We start from the raw sequence: 23137 nt of genomic DNA, 5'->3' as shown, positions 1-23137 counted from the left end.
CTTCATTTATTTTAACTTAGTTTCTCTATGTTTTCCATTTGTTAAACTAGTCCATAAGCTTGACTCACTCAAAAAAAATTTGTTTTAAAAAATAAAACTATAGGGACTAGTTTTAACTAATGAAAAATATAGAAAAACTATATTAAAAGAAATGAAGAAGGGAGGAAAATAAAGAAAACAAAAAGGAGAGTTAAAAAAATAAAAGAAAAAAATTAAATTGCTCAAAACGAACAAATATGGGGACCAATTGTATAAATTAACCTAAATTTTTTTATTGAAATGATGATTTAACGTGTCATGTCATCTTACTGTTACACCGTTAACGACAACTAACGGCTTAGTGACTAAAATGTTACAACACGATAATGTAAGTGACTAAAGCTTTAACATTTCAAACATAAATGACTAAAATGTAACCTGAAATAAACAAAAGTGACTATTTTAGTAGTTTACCAAAAAAATATAAATTAAAAATTAAATTTATAGTTATGCAAAAATTGGCATATTCCATATTTTTACAATGACTGTATAATTTATTGCTCTTAATAGCATTTTTTCCCTTTTTTAAAGTTGATTGGAATATTTTCCTTTTAAAGATTAAAAAACAAAAATATAATATAATATGCATCATAAATAATAAATGCAATTTCATTGTTGAATAAAATAAATATATTTATTAAAGAAATTAATATAAATAACATAAAAAAAATAAACTTTGATTGAATGGTAGAATACGGATATTGAAAATTATTCTGATACGAGTTTAAATTCTATTATGTGTATTTATATTTTTATATAAAATATTTGAAATGACAATAAAACCCACCCTCAAAGGGTATTTTTATTATTATATAATTGAGTTGGTGTTTGATTGACTCGTGACACCAACTTAATAAAATATTTAATATTAGTAAATATATTAATATTTTTATTTAAACATGATTAAATATTATAATGATTATAAATTAAGAGATAAAGTAACATTTATTCTTTGAACTTAACAAATTTTTCAACTTAGTCCTTAAACTTATTTTTTCTATCCATATTACTACCAAAGTTGACAACTTTTTTTCTGTTTTGATCATTGTGATGACATAACACATTATCATGTATAGACAAAAAAGCATCACATTATCACACAAACCAAAACTAGAAAAAGTTGATAAGTTTGAAGATTAATATAGACAAAAAAGTTTGGGGACTAAATTTAAAAAAGTTCAAAATTTTAGTGACTAAATGTTGTATGATCCCATAAATAAATATTAATAACTATCGAGTTTAAAATTTAGCGTCTCAGGTATAGCATTATTAATAGCTAACTATTTAGTTATGTCTTTCATTATTTATAAGTTAAAATATGTCATAATTCTTTGTACTCTTCACAAACTTGAAATTCAGTCTTTATACTTTTATTTTTAGGAATTTAGTCTCTCTACTTTTCAGATTTCAAAATTCAAATCCAATTATTAACATTGTTATTTTTTTGTTAAATTTACTGGTGTGACATTTTAAAATTAAAAAAAATAATAATTCGATGACGTTGTCATGAATCTGAATTTAAAAAAATAATTTTAACAATTTTAATTATTGGACCTGAATTTTAAAATATGAATAGTAGGGGACTAAATTTTTAAGGAAGTGGAGGACCCATTAATTCACCGAGTATGGTTGAACTCAGTGTGGTAACTGAGTTGGACACTCTGCAAATACAGAAAAAGTGCAGTGAGTCAAAAAAGGAAAAGGGAAAACGAAGTTTGTCCACTCCAGCAAGTCTCATATCTTTTTATTTGTCTCATTCATTTAGAAGTCAAATATTTTGGACACGTGTTAAGCTATCATAAATGGGGACCACACCCAGAATCACATGCACAGTAAAAATGGAGAAATCAAAATAGGCAATCTTTTCCAAGGGTTAAATTTTGGTTTTAATCCCTCTATTATGGCTCAATTTAATATTCAGTTCATATAATTTAAGTTAACTTCATCTCTCTATTTTTATAAGCAGAGGGTAGGGGAAAGGGAAGGCTTGGGTCTATTTGGATGAATGGTATAGTTTTAATTTTAGTGCCTCCCAAATGTAAATTGCTCAATTTTATTCTTTTTAGATTTTATTTAAATAGAATATTTGCATTTTATGCCCTTCTCAAAAGTGTGCAATTTAATTTAAGCTATTTTAATAATTTCTTTTAAGATTTGACTCCATCAATTTTTTTTTTTTAGTTTTATATCATCTCTTATCACATTATTTCTGGCTTTACCTTATGTTTATACTGTGATTATTTAGTTCAAAAATATTATGTTAGATTTTTAGGTAAATATACATTTTGGTACTTGAATTTTGCTTTAAGGTTCAATTTGGTATCTAAAGTTTATTTTGGTCCAATTAGGTACTTGAACTTAGCTTCTTGGTTCAAATTAGTACCTAAACTTTACTTTTTTGTCCAAATTAGTACTTACAGTAAATGATTTATTTGAACCAATTTGAATTATGAAGTCAAGTTCAATTACTAATTTGAACCAAAAAGCCAAGTTCATACACCTAACTAGATAAAAAAAAGTTTAGGCACCTATTTGAACATTAAGGCCAAGTTTAGGTACTTAATTGTACAAAAAAACCATTAGATACCAATTTAAACAGTAAAACCAAGTTTAGGTGCCAAAATGTATATTTACTCTTCAATTTTTATAATTAAAAACTAGCATGGTTAATAGAATAATCAAACAGTTACATGTGATGTGCCACATACACACCTCATGTTAACGTACAAAAACCAATTTTAATCGTAAAAATGAATGAATTTTTTAACAAAAAGATTGATTTCCTTTTTTAACAGAAGACAAAATCCAATCTAACTTCTAATATAAGGATCTCCATGATATTTTTATAATAAAAAGATGAAAGGTTTTTAAGAGAGTTGAATATAACTTCTAAAATCGTGAATGAGATGGTTATTGACATAAATGTGTATACTTTTTAGAGTTCATATTTTTAATCATAACAGTTAAAAAGCACGAGGTTAAAGGGATTTGCTTGTTCGAGAGAAGTTTTTAAAGTGTAGTCAACGAAGATATAGACTCGATCCCTCAATAATGAAAGATATTATGTCTCTCGAGAGAATTTTGTCCCTCTTCTGTGAAGAACTGTGTACACCTTTTAGTGGAATTATTAAAGTATATGGTACCACTCTAGCTACGCTTTCGGATCCATCTCTTCTCAACAAGCATATATATATATATATAAATAAAGGGGTTTTAACTACTGATTTAAAAACTATCCCACGAAATCCCAATAGGATATCACCTTACACATTACAGATCATACTTGTGGAAAATATGGGCTTCGATTTTTTGAGGAGCCACAGCTCAAAAACACAAGTGTTACCCACCTTCATCTCGTTATCCCTTACAAACTTGCACCAACCATATGGGAGAAAACCTTGTCCATTTCATGCACACAAAACCCACCTTCCAATATCCCTGTTTGGTGGCCGAGAAAGTAAATTCCTTCTTGGTTTCTGGAAGATATTGTGCCTTGGCAAATGAAGATGGCACGCTCTGCCAAAAAAACCCATAAATATCAGCCACTTATCAAAACGTAGTCATAATAATGTAATGCGAATATTAAGCATATATGTAAATCATACCAGTGGGATGGATGCTCCACATTGCACCTTGTTAAACAACGCTTGAAATAAGGGAACTTAGAACTGAAATCAATAGCTGCTTTACAATGCTTTCCTTGGCTTTTTTTTACATACTGGAGGGCATGGTGTGTTCTTTCGGTTGGCATCATCTTCTTCCTTGATTTCTACACTAAAGCCTCGGTGTTTACCGGTCATCGGGCCAGTCTCCCTTTCGACACCGGTTTTGTCGAAAATCTGGACATCGAAACACATGTTCCCATTGTGTCAAAAAACCAATAAATCATTGTCTCCCAGTGAATGGTCTTTGTGAAATTGGTCCCAACCATATTGGATTACCATGTTTCCTTTATTTCGACACAGTGTGATGTTCCAACAATCACCTGAAGGACCTTTGAAAATGGCTTCAATGGGTACTTCTTTTGGTAAATGAGTTGAAACAAAAGCTGGTGGGATTCTCTGTAATAATAAAAAGAGAGAGAGAGAGAGAGTATAAAACAGAAAAAGAAAAAAAAAAGATTAAACAAATAGTGAAACTGGTTTTTTAAGACATTGAAACTGAACATAATCACCATAACCAGCAGTTCATAGCATTTATAAGAAAAAAAAAAGAACAAAAAAAAGAAGGTACCCAGCTATGGTTGGCATTGGTATCATGTGTGATTAGCTTGAAGAAGCTAGGTCGTTTGTCATGATTGGGAATATTGCTGTTCAGGTCCTTTGTTGAGCTCCTCATCTTTTTCTGGCGATATAAGCACAAACGGAGATCCATTTTTCTGTTTTATAGGCTAGGCGAAGAAGCCAAGTTAGGGTAGCATCACTATGTCGTTCATTATTATTTTTTTGTTTAGAATTACCAAAAAAACCTTACCCAACTCTACTCTTCTTAGCGCTCTTCAACGCACTCGAATTTATTTCTTCTTATCCGAGCAATAATACCGATACCTAAGCTTAAGGTATCGATACCTATATTTTTCCTATTTCACAATTTAATCCTTAATAAATAAATCACATGTATCGGATCTTTTTCACATGTATATTGCTTTCACAACATTTCAAACAAATATACTATTTCATATTCTTCCCCTATAATCCTATTTAAAATCTCATAATTTTATAATTTAACCCTTTATTTAATATCTATTTATAAATATATATATTCATTTCTACCCTAAGTAATTTCATATTACAATATAAGTATTTAAATAAATTAAATTAAAATCTTACAGTATTTATAACAAAATAATTGAGATGATGTATTTTCTTTTCTTCTCACTCATTGGCCTTCTCTTTACCTTTTTCTTCAACTTGATCCTTTCATTTCTTTTCTTTCTCTTCAATTTCATATAAAAACATATATCATTTATAAGTTAAAACTAAAATTATGTAACTTTCTATGCTAGTTAATGAAAATAAACATGTATGACATGATAATTTCATCATCTCTTACCTTAACTCCTTAAAAACCCAAAACCGTAACTCTTGTTTTTATCTCTTTTAACACATCTATGGAAGTTTCCTCATGAGATTAATGGCTAATTTAGCAATACTTTTGAAAAGTGCTTTTAAAAAGTGTTATAGAAAAGTGCTTTTGAAAAGTTTGGTTTAAGATTTGAATGTTTAGTATTGTTGTCAAAAAGTACTTTTGAGAAATAAAATGTCAGTTTTATATACGGTATTATCAAGTAACAAATATGCATTTAAATAATACTCAAATTAGTTAATATTATTATATTTTAATAAGAATATAAAAATAATTTATTATAACTTGTTGTTAATATTTTAATATATGAAATATAAATTTTAAATATTTTTAAGTAATAAATATTAATTATTTATAAAATTTAATTAGAATATATAAACTATAATTTAAATATTTAAATATAACCTAAATATATGTAATTAGATTTTAACACATTTGTAACTTTGTATTTTTTTTATTTTTAATTAATGGTTTTAACACATTTGTAATTAAACACAAAAAAAAAGAAGAAAAGTGTTATGTTGTTGGAGGGGTGGAAAGTAATTACGCACCAAAAATGCTTTTGGTGCTTTTCAAAAGTTGAAAATTTCAGTCAAAAGTAACTTATTTAGTACATTTTTTCTCAAAAAGTACTTTTTAAGCCAAATATGTTTTTTTTTAAGTACTACTAAATAAGCCCTAAGATGCTTGTTATGGTTTTTACTAAAGAAATTTCAAATAAATTGAAGGTTTTGAGCTTGGTTTGTTCAACCATAGAAGAAAGACACAAAGGGAAATTAAAGAAAAGTTCTGCTGGAATTTGGGGTGTGACAGTTTGGTGGTGAAAAATATAACTTTCATATTTTTCTCCACTTCTCTATACAATTCTACAAAAATATCTCACCATTTTTAACTAAAATGATAAAATTGCTAATAAACCTTTTGGCCATTCACCTTTACATTATAGCCCCTAATCATTATACCTAATAAATATCTATTGGGCTAATTATTACGTTATCCTTCTTCATTTTTTATATTTCCTAAGATGACTTATACTTCACTTTAGTTAAATTTCTTCTTAATACTTCCTTCCTTTCCACTACTATTATGTATCTCTTAACTTATTATTTTTTTCTACTTTGGCCACAACAAATTCTTTGTTCTTTCAATTAAGTCAATGCATCAATTTAACATTTTCCTATCTAAGGAGTATTTTCTAATTTCTTATTGGTCTAAATATTTCCTAATTTAATACTCAAAATTCTTATTTATTATATGTCAAGAATTTTGCACTAACTCTTGATCGGATCCATCACTGTACCTAACTTCAAATTAAAATGCAGATGTTAAAAATTAGTCGTTATAAGTTAGATCGAAAAGTAAGTTGGTTTTATTTATTATTTTTTGTAGAGTATGCATAGGTGAATTTGAAGGGGGAAACCCCAAAATGAAAATTTTCAACTTAGTTCTATTATAAATAGAGCATGGTGCCCCAGGAATATTTTTAAAACTTTCCGAGATCACTATAAAAATTGTTTTTTTTGGGCAATTGAGCTTGAGTCTGGTGGTGTAAAAATATTTTTTTCAATTTTTGGGATAATTATATTAATAATTATTTATTATATTTTATTTTTGGGGACTTAGGACTGGGGCAAATTACCAATAAAAGCCCTTTCTTTTTTAAATTTACCGAAATGGGCCAGTTTTTACAAAACGCGTCCACGTCAGCGCGTTGTCAGGGGAAAAAGCAGGAAAATGCTTCCTCAAGGAAGCGCTTTGCCTACGTGGACAGAAAACGCTTCCTTGAGGGCGCGCTTTGTAATATCCTGATTTTGGGCCTAGTCGGAATAGTGGCTTCGTGACCACAAAATCTGAGATAGAAATAATGATTTTATGATTATTTTGAGGTCTATGATATGATTGCATGATTGTGTGAAAATTTCGTGAAGAAATTTTATGCATAAAGTGCTTAAATTGAAATTAGGGACTAAATCGAATAATTTGCAAAACTTGCATTCTAGAAGTTTCTAGTATGAAATTGTTTTGAAATATTAATTAGGAGGTCTTAAATAGGAATTTTACCAATTTTTAAGTCTATGGACAAAAATTGGACATGGATGGAATTTTTGGAAAGTTTAGTAGTAAGGGCATTTTGGTCATTTAGGGGTAAAATGAATTAAAATACAAAATTAAAAGCCAATTTTGCTCATCTTCAACCCCATGGCCGAATATAGCCTCGTTTTTAATGATTTTTACGTTTTTGGAGTCCTGGTAGCTCGATTAAGCTTATGCTAGCAATAATTCAACCTAGGGTTCATATTTGGAAAAATACCCATAGGTGAAATTTGTGTATTTTGGTGTTTTATGATAGAATATGAGGTTTTAAATTATGTTAGACAACTTGTACTACTCGGTTTTAAGCGAAAACGAGCAAAAGGGCTTAATCGGTAAAAATACCTAATAGTCATAAGTACATGTTAGAGTGAGAATTTGATGTTGCCATAGAAGGTAAAAATGATCAGCATGTCATAAAACATAAGAAAATAGGCTGAAGTTTAATTTACGAGCTTTGGGGCAAAAGTGTAAATATGTGAAAGTTTAGGGGCAAACTTGTAATTTTTCCAAAATATGAGTTTGGGTCAATTTGAATAATGTGAGTCCTAAATAGACTATATTTTAAATGATAGAGCAAGGAAAACTAAAATTCGGGCTAAAATGGGGAAAATACCAAGTTGTGGACGAAATGGTAAAAGTAGCCATTTTCGCATACGAGGTAAGTTCATGTGGAAATAATGTAGTATAATTGTTATTTTTAAGTTATTGATGTTAATTATATGATATGCTGATTTTTATCATGAAATATATGCTTTGTGGTTATTTTCGAATAAAATGCAAATTATGTGAATTATTTGTTAAATATAAAGTGCTACCGAGTATTGGTTTCGATATTTTACGGAAGATGGCATGGAGATGTGTTCGAGGAAAATCCCGTTTGAACCTTAGGAATAGATTAGGCTACAAGTGACATGTCACTAGGATATTTGGGCATCCGAACTCGTTGAGTTGAGTCCGAGTTCACCTATGGATGCGAATGTCCGAACTCATTGAGTTGAGTCCGAGTTCGAGTTCGAGAGATGTAACTAGGCATCCGAGCTCGTTGAGTTGAGTCCGAGTTCACTTATGGATGCGAACGCCCGAGCTCGTTGAGTTGAGTCCGAGTTCACTTATGGGCGGGTTACATGGTAGCTTGGCTACATATGTGGCACTTATGTGCAAACTTTCCATGTATCCGAATTATATTCCGATGTGTTCAACGGGTAAAATTCTACTCAAATGGAGGAATACTCGAGATGAAAGGGACGTATTGGTAAGTTTTGTGAAATGAATACTTTGAACAGGTATGTACTTAACCCTCGGGTTGAAAACTCGATATAACAACAATATGGTAAGATGATAAATGAAAATGTGATATGAATGTCTCGGTGATGATTATGCAAATGATGTTTTATGTTTGCTTATATAGTTGTGTTACTTGCTATTTGCATGTGAGCTTACTAAGCATTTATGCTTACTTCCTCCTTTTCATTCCTTGTAGTGTTGACAAGCCAGCTCGGAAATCGGGAACGATCGGAGGCATGCTCACACTATCCGTATGCCATCTTGGCATAATGGCTTGCATATTTTGAGTATGGCATGTATAGCATTATAATCATTTTGTATATATAGTCTTATGATATGGTTATTGAGTGGTATGGAAATGCTTGGTAATGATTAGCCATTGGAATGGCTAATCATGATCATATTTGGTGTTATGTATGCTAAATTGCTAGCTAATTCATGGAAACCATGAAATAGGTAAAATTTACCATAAAATAGATTCAGACAGTAGCAGTGACATGAGTTTGAAAAATCATTAAAAATAGTAGAGATACAATTAGATGATGAATAAATATGGAATTGAAGAATTATGAGTCTATTTTCATATCGATGGAACAAAATAGGTATATGAGTTATATTTTATGAGATGTTTAAATTTTTGTGAAACAGGGCCAGAGCGATTTCTGGATCCCCTGTTCTGAATTTGGAAATTCACCATAAATTGTTCAAAGATAATTAGAAGTCATGATTTATATGTACAGATTCCTTATTGAGCCTAGTTTTATTAGAAACAAACGGCATAGTCATTGAAACTCTGTACAGGGAGATATCTGATTCGTAATACACAGAGGTCAGAGCAGTCGAACCCTGAAACAGGGGAGACTTTAACTAATAAACTGTACTAATTTGCTTGACCAAAAATTCTAGAAAAAAATTAGTAAATATATATATGAGTCTAGTTTCAGGAAAAATTTAGGGAATTGGATTTAGAGTTTTGGAACTCGAGATATGAATTTTTAAGTGACTGTGATGCAAATTGCTAGCTTGACTGAAAATTTTAAAAATAAATTGTTTGAGCTGTTTAAGTAATGAATTAAGTCTGTTAACACCTCGTGTTCGACTCCGGCGACAGTCTCGGGTATGGGGCGTTACATGCTTTCTGTCCACGTAGGCAAAGCGCTTCCTTGAGGAAGCGTTTTCCCCGTGTTTGAACAGTAGCAACGGCTACTTTTTTTACCGTTGGTAACCCCCCCAACGGTCCAAAAAAAACTATAAAACCCCCCACCCCTTTCATTTTTTTCACACTTAAATCCTTTCAATATTCAATTTTTCAATATTCTCTCAAATTTCTCTCAGATCTCTCAAATTTCTCTTAAATTCCTCTCAAAACTCTCATTATTTTTTTCAAAATAGCTTTAATTTTATTTTTTCTAAATTTATTTTTTAAAATAAAAAAATTTGATAGTGTTAGCAATGGCCGGAGAATTAATTCGCTTCGATGATAAACACATATCCGTCAAACAAATGCAAATGGTAAGTGTTAAATTTAATATTTAAATATTATTTAAGATTTCTGTCATTTATGCAAATTTAAATAATTTTTATTTTATTATTTCTTATAAAAGTCTGTAGATCGGATATTGCAATGCTATATCCGTAACATGACTGGTCCTCCATCACCGTTGATAGAGGATTACCTACGGGAAGCGGGTTTTTGACACGTGGCGATGATAAGCCGGGGGTGCAAGTTGGACCCGAAACTTATTAGTGCGTTGATAGAAAAGTGGAGACCCAAGACGCACACATTTGCTCTTCCATGTGGAGAGTGCACTATCACTTTGGAAAACGTGCATTTACAATTAGGATTGCTGGTGGACGGGGACACAGCCACTGGGTCTGTTCATTCTGCTGATTGGGGAGCGGTATGCTACGAGCTTTTGGGTGCTATTCCGGATAATAGTAACGGAGGTCGGATCGAGATGGGCTGGTTACGAGGCACATTTCCGGAGCCGGATGATGATTCTACCGAACTAGAAAAAATTCGATATGCTCGAGCATACATTCTTCAGATAATTGGAGGTTATCTGATGCCGGACTTGTTACGAAACCTTGTACATCTAAGATGGCTGCTGAAACTCGTTGATTTTAGAGCAGCTGGTGAATTTAGTTGGGGGTCTGCCGTGTTGGCAACACTGTACCGGGAGATGTGCGGGGCTATGCGACCGAATAAAGCGAAAATCGGAGGTTGCCTATCACTACTGCAATCATACGTACGGTTTCGCTTTCCATTTTACGTCCTCGAGTGGACCACCCATATACATTCCCATTCATAACGAGGTAAATTTTATATTAGATTTACAATTATTACGTAGATTTAAAATATAATCGTATGCTAAAAATTTATTTAATTAGGTGGAACCATTCGGCAAGTTATGCTCGATTACCTACCTGTCTCGAAGATATCCGGCTTCTATTAGAATAACGGTCGGAAGCACAAGTAAGTATTAAAAATATATATATACATACATAATAAAATAGTGGATTCGTATTTAGTATTTGGTATTTTTTATTTAACTAATATTTCCATTATTTTTATATAGTTTCAATGGACACCATACGAGGATCTGGTAATTTGGGCAGTAATTCCGGATGAATACTTGCAAAATCCGAACACTTGGCACGTGAAGGTCCCATTGGTCAACTTTGCTATTGTGGAGATGCACCAATCAGACAGAGTATTACGGTAATTTGGATTCCGACAACCGATTCCTGTGGCACCTGAGGTGTTGGATGATCATCACAAAATCGACTTACGACAATTGCATACGGATTGGCCGAGATTCTGGTCACACTATATCCAAATGTGGGAAGATCGGTATGATTATATACCTACTCAGTAATCGATCATCATTCCAGAGTTGGCATGCGTGCCGGAATACATGCCATGGTTTAGGATCCATGGTAAGTCATATTTACTGTCAGAAGAGGAGAGGCAGCGGCAATTGCGTGTCCAAAGGGAACGACGTGGCCCTTTAAATCCTAGAAGAATGGATGACAGCGCAGGCCCATCAACAGCGCCCACACAATCACCCGGCCCAGTAACAGGACCTACACAGTCACCAGGCCCAACAGTTCAATCGTCGACACCCACAGCACAGCCTCTTCAGATGATGCCAAGTACGTATCCTAGCCCTTATATGTTTCCTTTTTCTAGTCCTATGGCAGGTTGGAATGCATGGCCCGGTTCATCTCCATTTCCGATTACTCTGAGTGGACCGCTGATCTATAGGCAGCCGTCACACGAGGGATCGCAGGAGGGGCCGTCGGGGAGCTCTTCTTTTTACCAATCCCAATCACCTTATAAGTTTCAAACACCTCCGCCATTAATGATGCAAACACCTCCACAGTCACTATTCTATCAAGGCGGGTCATCCTCCCAACACCCACAACCAGAATCCTCGCCGGAACAAGCACAACCCCCGCCGGAAGCTAGACAAAAGAGGAATCCAACGCGTAACCGTCGACGACCTCCATGTGGCACTGAATCTGACCGGCACGAACATTGATTTTTATTTTAATATATTTGTGCAAACATTTTGAATTTTTTTATATTATTTCATATAATTAGATAAAAGGTTGTTTTAAATAAAGTAATTGTAATTTACTTTTATATTTTTAATAAAATGGAAATTATTTTAAATAAGGCAACATTTTGAATCTTTTTATATTATTTCATGTAATTAGATAAAAGGTTGTTTTAAATAAAGTAATTATAATTTACTTTTATATTTTTAATAAAATGGAAATTATTTTAAATAAGGCAACATTTTGAATATTTTTATATTATTTCATATAATTAGATAAAAGGTTGTTTTAAATAAAGTAATTGTAATTTACTTTTATATTTTTAATAAAATGGAAATTATTTTAAATAAGGCAACATTTTGAATATTTTTATATTATTTCATGTAATTAGATAAAAGGTTGTTTTAAATAAAGTAATTGTAATTTACTTTTATATTTTTAGTAAAATGGAAATTGTTTTAAACAAGGCAACGTTTTGAATATTTTTATATTATTTCATGTGATAATATAAAAGGTTGTTTTAAATAAAGTAATTATAATTTACTTTTATATTTTTAATAAAATGAAAATTATTTTAAATAAAGCAATATTTTGAATATTTTTATATTATTTCATGTAATAAAATATAAATAATACAACATATTGACAATTACAACAACTATCAACTATTGCGATTTGGACATGATCTACTTGTATGGCCTGGGTTCCTAGACCATCCACATAACTTCTGTTGATTGGTTGTTTCTCGGATATCCATATTGTTGCGTATTCTAATCGAGCAAGGTCGACCATTTGGTTTACGCCGCAACTCTCTATCCGGTAACAGCTTAAACGGAGCAAGCGATACAGAGGGCCACTTACGCTCATCTGGGACCAGTGGGAATATGTGTTTCCACACGTTGTACATGTATTCCAATTTGTACACGTCGTCGACATAGCTCATGGGATCCAGACGAAGATTTTGACAAGCTGCAATTACATGAGCGCATGGATAACGAAGTGAATCAAACCTCCTACAATCGCAAGTCCTATTTCTTAAGTGTACACGATATTGCCCGCCAGTAATACCTTGGTGCGATTTTTCAAACTCTGTCACACGAAACCATAAGTTGTCTCGATCGTGAGACACTGTGTGCATGGTGTTCGCCCGTGCCTTCGCCTTGTTAATTTTTTGCAATACCTTTGCGCACCATACATGGCCTCCCTGCATTTGGCCTGCATAACTCGCTGCTCGTTTCGAAAATAGTGCCGCTAAACGAAAATATGTCTCTCGCACAACTGATGTTATCGGTAAATGACATGTTTCTTTCAGAACAGAATTTATACATTCGGCCAGGTTTAAGGTCATGTGACCATACCGTAAGCCGCCGTCGTATGCTTGTGTCCACTGTTCGAAAGGTATATTACATAGGTAGCCATGGCCCTCTTTGTTAACTGAATGGAAAACTGCCAACATCTAATGAAAACGGTCCTTACTTATCTCATACCCTGCCAATATAAGTTGATAGCGAAAATTACATACCACTTTTCCATTTAAAATAAATTCAATATTTCAAACAAAATTATATTAATAGAGATAAAGTTAAATCCCCATGTTGGCCACTTGCCGTCGTTCACATTTAGATGGATATTGCCTGTAGTAGTGGGAAGCAATGTGCCTTAGGCAATACCGATGGTGTGTGCGATGCCATAAGCTTCCCTGTCGCTCAATTGCAACTAGTATCCCGGTGCCTCGATCCGATATAACGCATATATCAGGTTGGGGGAAAACATGCATCCTTAACCTAGAAAGAAAGAAATCTTAGTCATCAACTGACTCCCCTGGTGTTATTGCAAACGCAATTGGAAGGATTCTTCCACTACCATCCTGTGCGACTGCTAGCAATAGCCGATGGGTATATCTACTGTGCATAAAGGTACCGTCAATTTGTACCAATGGCTTACAATATGCAAATGCGTCTCGGCATTGCTTAAAGCTCCAGAAGAGACGCTTAAATACTTGGCATCCACGGAGCAATCGGTCGTTGTAATATGCAGGTTCTGTTTGAAGGTCTGCTATGCAACCTGGGACGTATCTCTCTAGCACTTGACACCACTGCCATATTTCATTATATGAAGCGTCCCACCCACTATGCATCTTCTCCAAAGCCTTTTGCTTAGCTATCCAAGCCTTGCGGTAAGAGGGCGTGTACCCTATTTGGCTACGAATATTGGCAATTAAAACTAGCACTGAAGTCCTAAGATCTGCTTTCACCGTGAGTAGTATTAAGCTAGCTAACATAGCTGAATCCATCTTGGGATGATCTTGTGAAATACCTGTCAACGAAGTAAGTTAAATAATGTAACATTACATAATAACATTATTATTCAAAAACCTTAAATACTGTACCTGCAGCACATGTATGTGGACCTTTATACTTTTTTATCTCCCAAAACCCTGCCTTTTTCCTCAACGAGGCGTAAATTTTCCATGAACAACTTCCGTCTTGCACTGTACACTTCGCCTCAAACTTATCGGATTTAGATTTAACCATGTGGTAGTTAACACTGTTATTGATGCTATGTTGTTTCAATGCACCAAGAAAACTATCCTTATTGGAAAACTCCTTACCAACTTCAAATTCACTCGAATCCAATAACGAACTTGTATGATCACGCGTTCTGTGTGGTAGATCTGGAAACTCCAATGCATCATCTGCAGATAGATCAACATTATGCATGTGGGCTGGAGGCGAGTATGCCCTAAATCGTGGATCTTCTTCTTCATCTGAACCCCTTTCAACATCTTCAGGTTCAGTTGGAATAGGTTCTGGTTCTAAAAATAATCCAACTTCTGTACCATTACGGCCGGGCTCTCGAGGTGGATCCACATCGGACTCATCATCTAACACACCATCATCTGTGATGTATGAGGTCTTCTCACCGGTGGACGTCATGGGGAGTACATCATCCCTTCTTCTGGGCGTTTCATAACGTCCTCAATTGGATGTAGATTGCCAAGCACTATAAGTTGATGTCGTTCCCCAGTACGTATTTCCAGCATCAAACATCGACCCATCTAAGTGCATGTCCCATCCACTAACAGAGTGTCGTACAGGGGTTGTGTATTCCATACCGCTACAAAAAACGGCAGTTCCTGTAACCCACTAACGGAGTGTCGGGCAGGGGTCGTGTATTCCTCTCGAACAGCAGCCGCAAATGTATCATTTGGCGATGCAAATTGTACATATAACTCAATATATGGTGTTCCACTAGCAAGATGAGTTTGCACCATTGCCTCCAAGCTACGAGCACATTTGATGTCGAACGAGTCATATGTTACTGGATCAATAGAAGCACAAAACGATACATAATAGACAACACTTTCATTGGCGTCGTTCTGAATATTTTACGCTTAATCCTTTTACGAAGTTCTGTCAAATCTATGTTCTGGTTAAAAACCAGTCGTATTATATTCTCCGAAAAAAACAACAACGTTCTCGGTGTGACGAACCTCACCATCATAGTAAATAACAGCACTAATGCGTTCACTCATCTTTAATTTTTATCCTTCTTAGCCTTTTTATTTTTATTTTTTTTGCTGTAAGTTATACAACCTGAGAACAAAATTTGGCTCATTTATAGCTCAAGTTATTTCAGAAACCACTGTAGCAAAAGAGCGTCCACGTGAGAGCTTCTTTCAGTACTTTTGCTGAAAATACATCCTGCTTGAAGCGTTTTTGACACTATTTATGCAGACACGTCTTCTCAAAATTATTTTTTCAGAAACCACTGTAGCAAAGGAGCATCCATGTGGGAGCTTCTTCCAGTAATTTTGCTGAAAATGCATTCTGCTTGAAGTGTTTTTACCACTATTTGCGCAGATACATCTTCTTAAAATTATTTTTTCAGAGACTACTGTAACAAAAGAGCGTCCACGTGGAAGTTTCTTTCAGTACTTTTGCTGACAATGCATCCTGATTGAAGCGCTTTTTACACTATTTGCATAGACACGTCTTCTCAAAATTATTTTTTCAGATACTACTGTAGCAAAAGAGCGTCCACATGGGAGCTTCTTTCAGTACTTTTGCTGACAATGCATCCTGCTTGAAGCGTTTTTGACACTATTTGTGCAGACACGTCTTCTCAAATTTATTTTTTCAGAGACTACTGTAGCAAAAGAGCGTCCACGTAGAAGCTTTTTTAGATTAACAAATAATTTAATTAAGTTACCCTAAACCCCAAACCCTAATTTATTTTATTTTTATTCTTAAATACCCTAAAACCCTAAACCTTAAAATCCTAATCTAAATTTTTTAAAATTTATAATTAATTTACTCAAGTAACTCTAAACCCTAATTTATTTGATTTTTTTCCTTAAAAACCATAAACACTAAACCATAATCTATTTTTTTAAATTAGTAATTAATTTAATTAACAAACATTAAACCCTAATTTATTTAATTTTTTCCTTAAAACCCTAAAATTTAAAAACTTAAAATTCCCAAAACCCTAACCTTAATTGCAGGAAATACTAATAAAAACACAGGCAAAGCGCTTCCTTGAGGAAGCGTTTTCCTGCTTTTTCCCTTGACAATGCGCTGACGTGGACGTGTTTTGTAAAAACTGGCCCATTCCGGTAAATAATTTCTGACCTGGCCTATTTCGGTAAATTTAAAAAAAAAGAAGGCTTTATTGGTAATTTGCCCGCAACTGAATATGGTGCCCCAAAAATATTTTTTTAACCTTTTCGGCATAATTGTACTAATTATTATTTATTATATTTCATTTTCGAGGTAGCTAGGCTTGAGTATGGTGGTGATATTTTTTAATTTTTTAAGGATAGTTGTAAAAATTATTATTTATTATATTTCATTTTAGAAGCATTTGGGCAAGAGGATTGTTGTGCAAAAATATATATTTTTTAATTTTTTGAGATAACTGTAAAATTTATTATTTATTATATTTCATTTCCGGAGCACTTGGGTTTGAATATGTTGTTGCAAAAATAATTTTTTTATATATTCTAAGATAACTGTAAAAAGAAATTATTTTTAATATTTTATTATTGAGGCACTTGGACTTAAGTATAGTGTCCAATTTTTTTTAAAATTTTTTTTCGAGATAACTATAAAAATTATTTTTATTATATTTTATTTTCGGACACTTTAACTTGAATATGGTGCCTAAAAATATTTCTTAAAATTTTTAGGATAACTGTAAAATTATTATTTATTATATTTCATTTTTGGGCACTTGAGTTTGAGTACGACACTATAAAAGAAATTTTAATTTTAGGGGATAACTATAAAATTATTTTCGGAGCAGTTATACTTTAGTATGGTTTCCACAAAATATTTTTTAATTTTATGAGATAAGTGCAAAAAATATTATTTATTATATTTCATTTTCGAGGCATTATAGTGGTGTAAAAATATTTTTTAAAATTTTCGAGATAATTATAAAAATTATTATTTAATATATTTTATTTTTAGGGCACTTGTGTTTGAGTATAGCACGTCAAAAATATTTTTTTAATTTTAAGGAATAATTATAAAAATTATTATTTATTATATTTCATTTTTGGAGCACTTGGATTTTAGTATAGTGCCCAATTTTTTTTTGCAAATTTTCGGGATAACTGTTAAAATTATTATTTATTTTATTTCACTTTTGGAGCACTTGAGCTTTGAGTATGATGCTGCAATTTTTTTTAAAACATTTCGAGATAATTGTAAAATTTGTTATTTATTATATTTTATTTTTAGGCACTTAAACTTGAGTATTGTGGTGTAAAAATATTTTTAAATATTTTTCAAAATAACTGTAAAATATTTTTTTATTATATTTTATTAAAAATAATTTTTAAATTGTCTGGAATAACTGTTATTACTATTATTGCCATCTTTCCATCATAAGGTGTAATTGTTTGTTTTAATGCAATTGTTGTTACTGGCAATTTGAGCAAGTGGATTTTAGGACAATGATCGTTGCTTTGTCGCTTTCTTCATCATCTATCATCTTAATTTTAACTAAAACTTTGTATTAATTTCATTAATTATCATTTAATTTTAAGGCATTGTTTAATTACTAAATTAACTATAATTAAAAATTTGTTGATCGAATCTTAGTTCGATTAGTATTAGTATTGCTGTCAGTGCAGGAGGACGTGAGTTTGAGTGCGTTGAAGTGCATTATCCTCCTATTTAAGAGTTAGGAATGGACTACGAGTAACTTTAAGCATTGTATAAAAAATATCAGATATTATAAAAACCTATAATAAAATTAATGTTTAAAAAAACAAATAAATGAAATTGTTTAAAGATTATAAATCAATCCAACAGTTGGTTTTAAAGGTTGGTTCAATCCTTGTACACGGACCTGAACTTGAAACAGTGAAATGGGTTATTCGAGCGGATTGGATCAAGTTAGACCCAAGTTTGGACTTCAAATTTTTTTCAGAATTGGATCTCTACTCGACTTGACCATGAACAGTTCTAATTACCATAATTATTATCAAATTTGATGCAAATAATAAACAAAATTGAAAATTAAAACATATTTTCACATTAATTTCACAGGTTAATGCATTATTTGGAGCTTGAACTTGACAATTATTCTTATTATAGGACTTAAAACTTTTTTTTGTCCAAATTAGTTCTTAAATTTAGCAATTGTTCTCACGTTAGGGCATGAATTAATCAATTATTCCCGCATTGAGACATAAACTATTTTTTCAAATTGGTCCAATCCACAATATTTTTAAAAAGAAAATTCAAACTGTAAAATAAGAACAATTATCCAATTTAAGGATTACTTGGACAAAAAGATGTTCAAATATCAATGTGAGGAGGATGGCCTAATGCAAGCCTCGTAGACAAAGAGTGAATTAACCCTGATTTTATGAAAAGGGTAAATTCAGATAAGGTTTTTAAACTATTAATAAATTTATATTTTAGTCACTTACTTTCAAAAGTTACAAAATAATTACTAAATTATTTAAAATTTTTTATTTAAATCCAATTGGCATGTTCCAAACGAGAATTCGACAATTGGAAAAATATACCTTAAATTCAAATTAATCTTATAATTAATGTGAATGATCAAAGGAAAAACTGTTTGAGTTTTAGTTTATAGATTTGTCCCTTTCAAAGTTTTAACAGTGAGCTTGTGTAATGTTTACCTTCATTAAAATTACCATATCTGACCTATTTACGGTAACTAAAACCCCAAAACAGGAAGGTGATAGAGACCGCCGGTGGCGGCTACACCGTCCACGTCATCATTCAACCCCACAACACGACGACTCAGTGGGTCCCTGTCGGCAGCTAGCAAAACACGCCAAACAAGCACCCACCAACGTTGTAACCGAGACCTACTACACCAGTCACCATTCTTTTTTTAACCCCAAACCCAGATCCACCGCCTACCTTTATAAACCCTCACATTCCCTTTACCCTTTTCTCTCCCTCTCTTTCTTTTCGATCGAAAAGAAAAAAACACCCAGAGTCTCAGATCACCCTGTTCTTTAAATCAAGATGCAGTCAACCAACGGTTCTGATCTGAGCTCAAAGCACCAAAAACAGCAGCCCCCACCGCCGCCGCAGCCACAGCAGCCTCAATGGATGCCGAACCAGTGGATGGGAGCTATGCAATACCCGGCTGCTGCTATGGCAATGATGCAACAACAACAGATGATGATGATGTATCCTCCTCATCATTACATGGCTTATAATAACCCTCATTTTCATTATCAACAACAGTATCAACAACAACAGTTGCATAAACAACAACAAGGATCTAATTCAGATGAGGTTAAAACGATCTGGGTTGGTGACCTTCTTCATTGGATGGATGAAACTTATCTTCATAGTTTCTTCTCTCAATCTGGCGAGGTAAAAACAAAAAACCCATTACTGTAATAGCTTGAAGTGATAGATTTAAGGGTTCTTATTGGTTTTTTCAATTTGTTGTAGTTTTTAGCTACGGGGTTTTAGATGATGAAATCAAATCTTGCTTGAAAATGAACTAATTCTTTGAGAAATTGAGACCCTTTTGTTCAATATACAAGATCTTTTGATGAAGACTTGAAATTGAATACTCTTTGTTTTGGATTCTGGATTTAGTGTAGAAGTCATGGTTTCTTGGTAGATTAGCCGATTGTTGCTCATTATACTTTTTGGGTAATAGTACCATGTTAAATTGTATTTTGCCCTTTTACTAAAGAAATGGAAAATTATAAATTACTCCTTGTATCTTAGGTCAAAGAGGAAACCGGTCTTTTCTCTTAGAAACTTCATCAATTTTTTTCTGTTAAAAACTAGGCTAACTGACTTGTAGCATGCCACGTGTAACTCAAGTTGACTACAGCGACCAATTTTTAACAATAAATATCGATGAAAGTTTTAACGGGACTAGTTTGCTCTTTGGTCAAGTGTACAAGGAGTAATTCACCCATTTTTTGAGAAGAGGGGACATGCAATCTGACTTATAGTGTAAGAGGCTCCATGGCACTTTTACCTATATTTTGCAGTACTTTTTTTAAAAAAATTATTTGATTATGCAGATAATAACTACTTGTGAGTTTTAAGTAAATAGGTTGTTCTTGTCATCATCGTTTGTTAAACATTTGGTATTTGAAAACCTAGGTTTCGTCTATAAAAATCATACGAAATAAACAAACTGGACAGTCTGAAGGATACGGATTCGTGGAGTTTAGCTCTCGAGCAACGGCTGAAAAGGTTTTACAGAGCTGTAATGGTTCTCTGATGCCAAATACAGAGCAGCCTTTCCGTCTGAACTGGGCTTCGTTCGGTGTGAACGAAAGACGATCTGATGCTGGCTCTGATCTATCTATATTCGTAGGAGATTTGGCTGCCGATGTTACTGATACAGTGTTGCATGAAACCTTTTCTAGTAAATTTCAATCTGTCAAAGGAGCAAAAGTTGTTATCGATTCGAATACCGGTCGTTCGAAAGGTTACGGTTTCGTTCGGTTCGGTGATGAAAATGAAAGGTCGAGGGCCATGACTGAAATGAATGGAGTGTATTGCTCAAGTAGACCAATGAGAATTAGTGTTGCCACTCCCAAGAAAGCATTTGGATATCAGCAACAGTATTATTCGCAAGGTACCCTAATATTTTATCCTAACCGAGTTAGTCCAAATGTTTCCCATCGCATAAAATTGTAATGGGTGAAAATATAGGGTCCTTTCCGGGTTCTATATGACACCATAAGGGTAATGTTGAGATGATTGATACCCGGGTGGCCTTATTGAGCATTTAAGTGGAATCATATTGTGATTTTTTGTTCTTTGTATCAATTTTGTGTCTTAAAGCTCGGTGCGAATTGTATATTGAATCATTATATCTATATTATCCTTATTATTAGGTTTGGTATTGGCAGGTAGACAAGCATCGAATGGTGCTGTGGAACAAGGTCTTCGTTCTCATAATGACTCAAACAATGCTACCGTGAGTCCTTCTCCCTCCATTCGTTCTATCTCACCACTATATTTTACAAATTAACCACGATATTTTGTTTCTTGCAGATTTTTGTTGGAGGACTTGACTCGGATGTTAGCGATGATGATCTTAGACAACCCTTTTCCCAGTTTGGTGAGATCATCTCTGTGAAAATACCACCTGGAAAAGGATGTGGATTTGTGCTATTTGCAAACAGGTGACTACTCCCTATATGTACTTCACCACATTGCAGTACTATTGATGAGTATTCTTATTTGGAGCTCCATCGGTAATAATACATTCACAAATATCAACGGACATATTGTGAAATTGCGTGCAGAGTCATAGGTTTCTGTCAGTTGGTATCATGATTAATATCGTTATTTAATCATGATGCCTGTTGTAACGTAATGTGTTTGCTTATAGGAAGGACGCTGAGGAAGCAATCCAGAGCTTGAACGGAACAACCATAGGCAAGCAGACTGTCCGACTTTCTTGGGGTCGAAGTATTGGAAACAAACAGGTAAATTTATGCCGAAATAGTTATTCTTAGTAGGCAACCGTCTTAAATTTGCCTAATTCTGCCTTGCTCATTGCATAATGCTTGGACGATTTATATTTCCGAGGTCCAACCTGGTGCAAGCCTAGGTATAAGAGGCATCTGCTGCTAGAGAATCAAAATAGAAAAAAGTTGCGTTATATCATGCACATCCTTTCACAAATAGAATAGCACGAGTCATATTGCAGTGCACCAAAGCTTACTTAAAACCGGTTTTGACAGCGGAGAGCTGATTCTGGAAACCAGTGGAATGGAGGTTATTATCGACGGCAAGGCTATGGTGGTTACGGCTACGGTTATGGTTATGGCTATGCAACACCACCAAGTCCAGGTCCTAGCATGTACGCTGCTGCAGCTGCCGTTCCTAGTGCTTCATAAGAGTGGTGAGGTATGGAAATTTTAACAATGGCATGTAATCTGAAAAAATTGCAGAAAAGGTTATTCATTATTTAAGTAGGATTGGTTTTGATTGCTGCTTTAGCTTGATGTTCAGATTACATAAGTTTTGTAGCTGGATTTTGTTTTTATATCTTTTGGGCATGTTTTTAGAACTTTATTAATATGTTATTTTACAATTTCGATTTTGTGTTTGAGAAGAGGTTTTGTTATAATTATGTTTGAGGATTCTTTTCAGCATTTAATTTAAATTGAACAAGGTTGTTCTTGAAATTACCAAATTATATATATTGTCCTCTATTAAAAAAAGCAGAGTAAATTGGTCTAAAAACTGATGTATCCGACATAATAATGATGTGGCATCTGTACTTTGTGCTGATATAGTTTTTAACAGTAGAAATGAATAAATTTTTTAATAAATAAGATGAATTTATTCTTTGATTATTAATTTGTCTGCTTTTTGAGTTGTTTTAGTACAGAGTTTTTCATTATATTTTACTAATACCCAATTGTTTCCATTATTTGGTCAATCAACTCTTCGGTGTTCTTAGAATCGGATTGGATTTATTTGTTAGATTAAGAATCAATCATTATATTGGTCCAGATAAAAGTATTGAACTAGTTTCACTCGGAACCGATAAAAAATCAAAAATCGAATTTGTTTATTGTTTC

The 23137-nt window shown here is 33.0% G+C and overlaps 2 protein-coding genes across 2 annotated transcripts; one reads left to right on the top strand and one right to left on the bottom strand.

Annotated features, from left to right (window-relative positions):
• Positions 1–3015: 3015 nt before the first annotated feature.
• On the bottom strand, positions 3016–4504 carry LOC121222248 (uncharacterized). Its single transcript, XM_041102450.1, has 4 exons — positions 4273–4504; positions 3981–4100; positions 3645–3878; positions 3016–3555 (listed from the first exon to the last, which is right to left on the bottom strand). The coding sequence occupies exons 1-3, from the start codon at positions 4411–4413 to the stop codon at positions 3726–3728; spliced, it is 414 nt and encodes a 137-aa protein (XP_040958384.1). The 5' UTR covers positions 4414–4504; the 3' UTR covers positions 3016–3555; positions 3645–3725.
• Positions 4505–19413: 14909 nt separating this feature from the next.
• LOC121222247 (polyadenylate-binding protein RBP47B) lies at positions 19414–22683 on the top strand. The gene is made up of 6 exons (XM_041102447.1): positions 19414–19940; positions 20694–21174; positions 21452–21519; positions 21597–21727; positions 21937–22033; positions 22292–22683. Exons 1-6 carry the CDS (start codon positions 19584–19586, stop codon positions 22445–22447), a joined length of 1290 nt encoding a protein of 429 aa, XP_040958381.1. The 5' UTR covers positions 19414–19583; the 3' UTR covers positions 22448–22683.
• The last annotated feature ends 454 nt before the right edge of the window (positions 22684–23137 follow it).

The sequence above is a fragment of the Gossypium hirsutum genome, chromosome A03 (assembly GCF_007990345.1).
Source record: "Gossypium hirsutum isolate 1008001.06 chromosome A03, Gossypium_hirsutum_v2.1, whole genome shotgun sequence".
NCBI classification, from domain to species: domain Eukaryota; kingdom Viridiplantae; phylum Streptophyta; class Magnoliopsida; order Malvales; family Malvaceae; genus Gossypium; species Gossypium hirsutum.
Note: the sequence above shows the minus strand (reverse complement) of the source record. Positions and strands in the feature narration are given on the sequence as shown.

What these genes read in the sequence shown, in the direction of transcription:
- LOC121222248 (XM_041102450.1), bottom strand. Translation starts at nt 4,413, where the DNA reads ATGGATCTCCGTTTGTGCTTATATCGCCAGAAAAAGATGAGGAGCTCA. An exon ending in CCAATGCCAACCATAGCTGG is followed by an intron (nt 4,101 to 4,272) that starts GTACCTTCTTTT and finishes TTATTATTACAG; the next exon opens with AGAATCCCACCAGCTTTTGT. An exon ending in GTCGAAATAAAGGAAACATG is followed by an intron (nt 3,879 to 3,980) that starts GTAATCCAATAT and finishes TTCGATGTCCAG; the next exon opens with ATTTTCGACAAAACCGGTGT.
- LOC121222247 (XM_041102447.1), top strand. Translation starts at nt 19,584, where the DNA reads ATGCAGTCAACCAACGGTTCTGATCTGAGCTCAAAGCACCAAAAACAG. An exon ending in ATGACTCAAACAATGCTACC is followed by an intron (nt 21,520 to 21,596) that starts GTGAGTCCTTCT and finishes TGTTTCTTGCAG; the next exon opens with ATTTTTGTTGGAGGACTTGA. An exon ending in TTTGTGCTATTTGCAAACAG is followed by an intron (nt 21,728 to 21,936) that starts GTGACTACTCCC and finishes GTTTGCTTATAG; the next exon opens with GAAGGACGCTGAGGAAGCAA.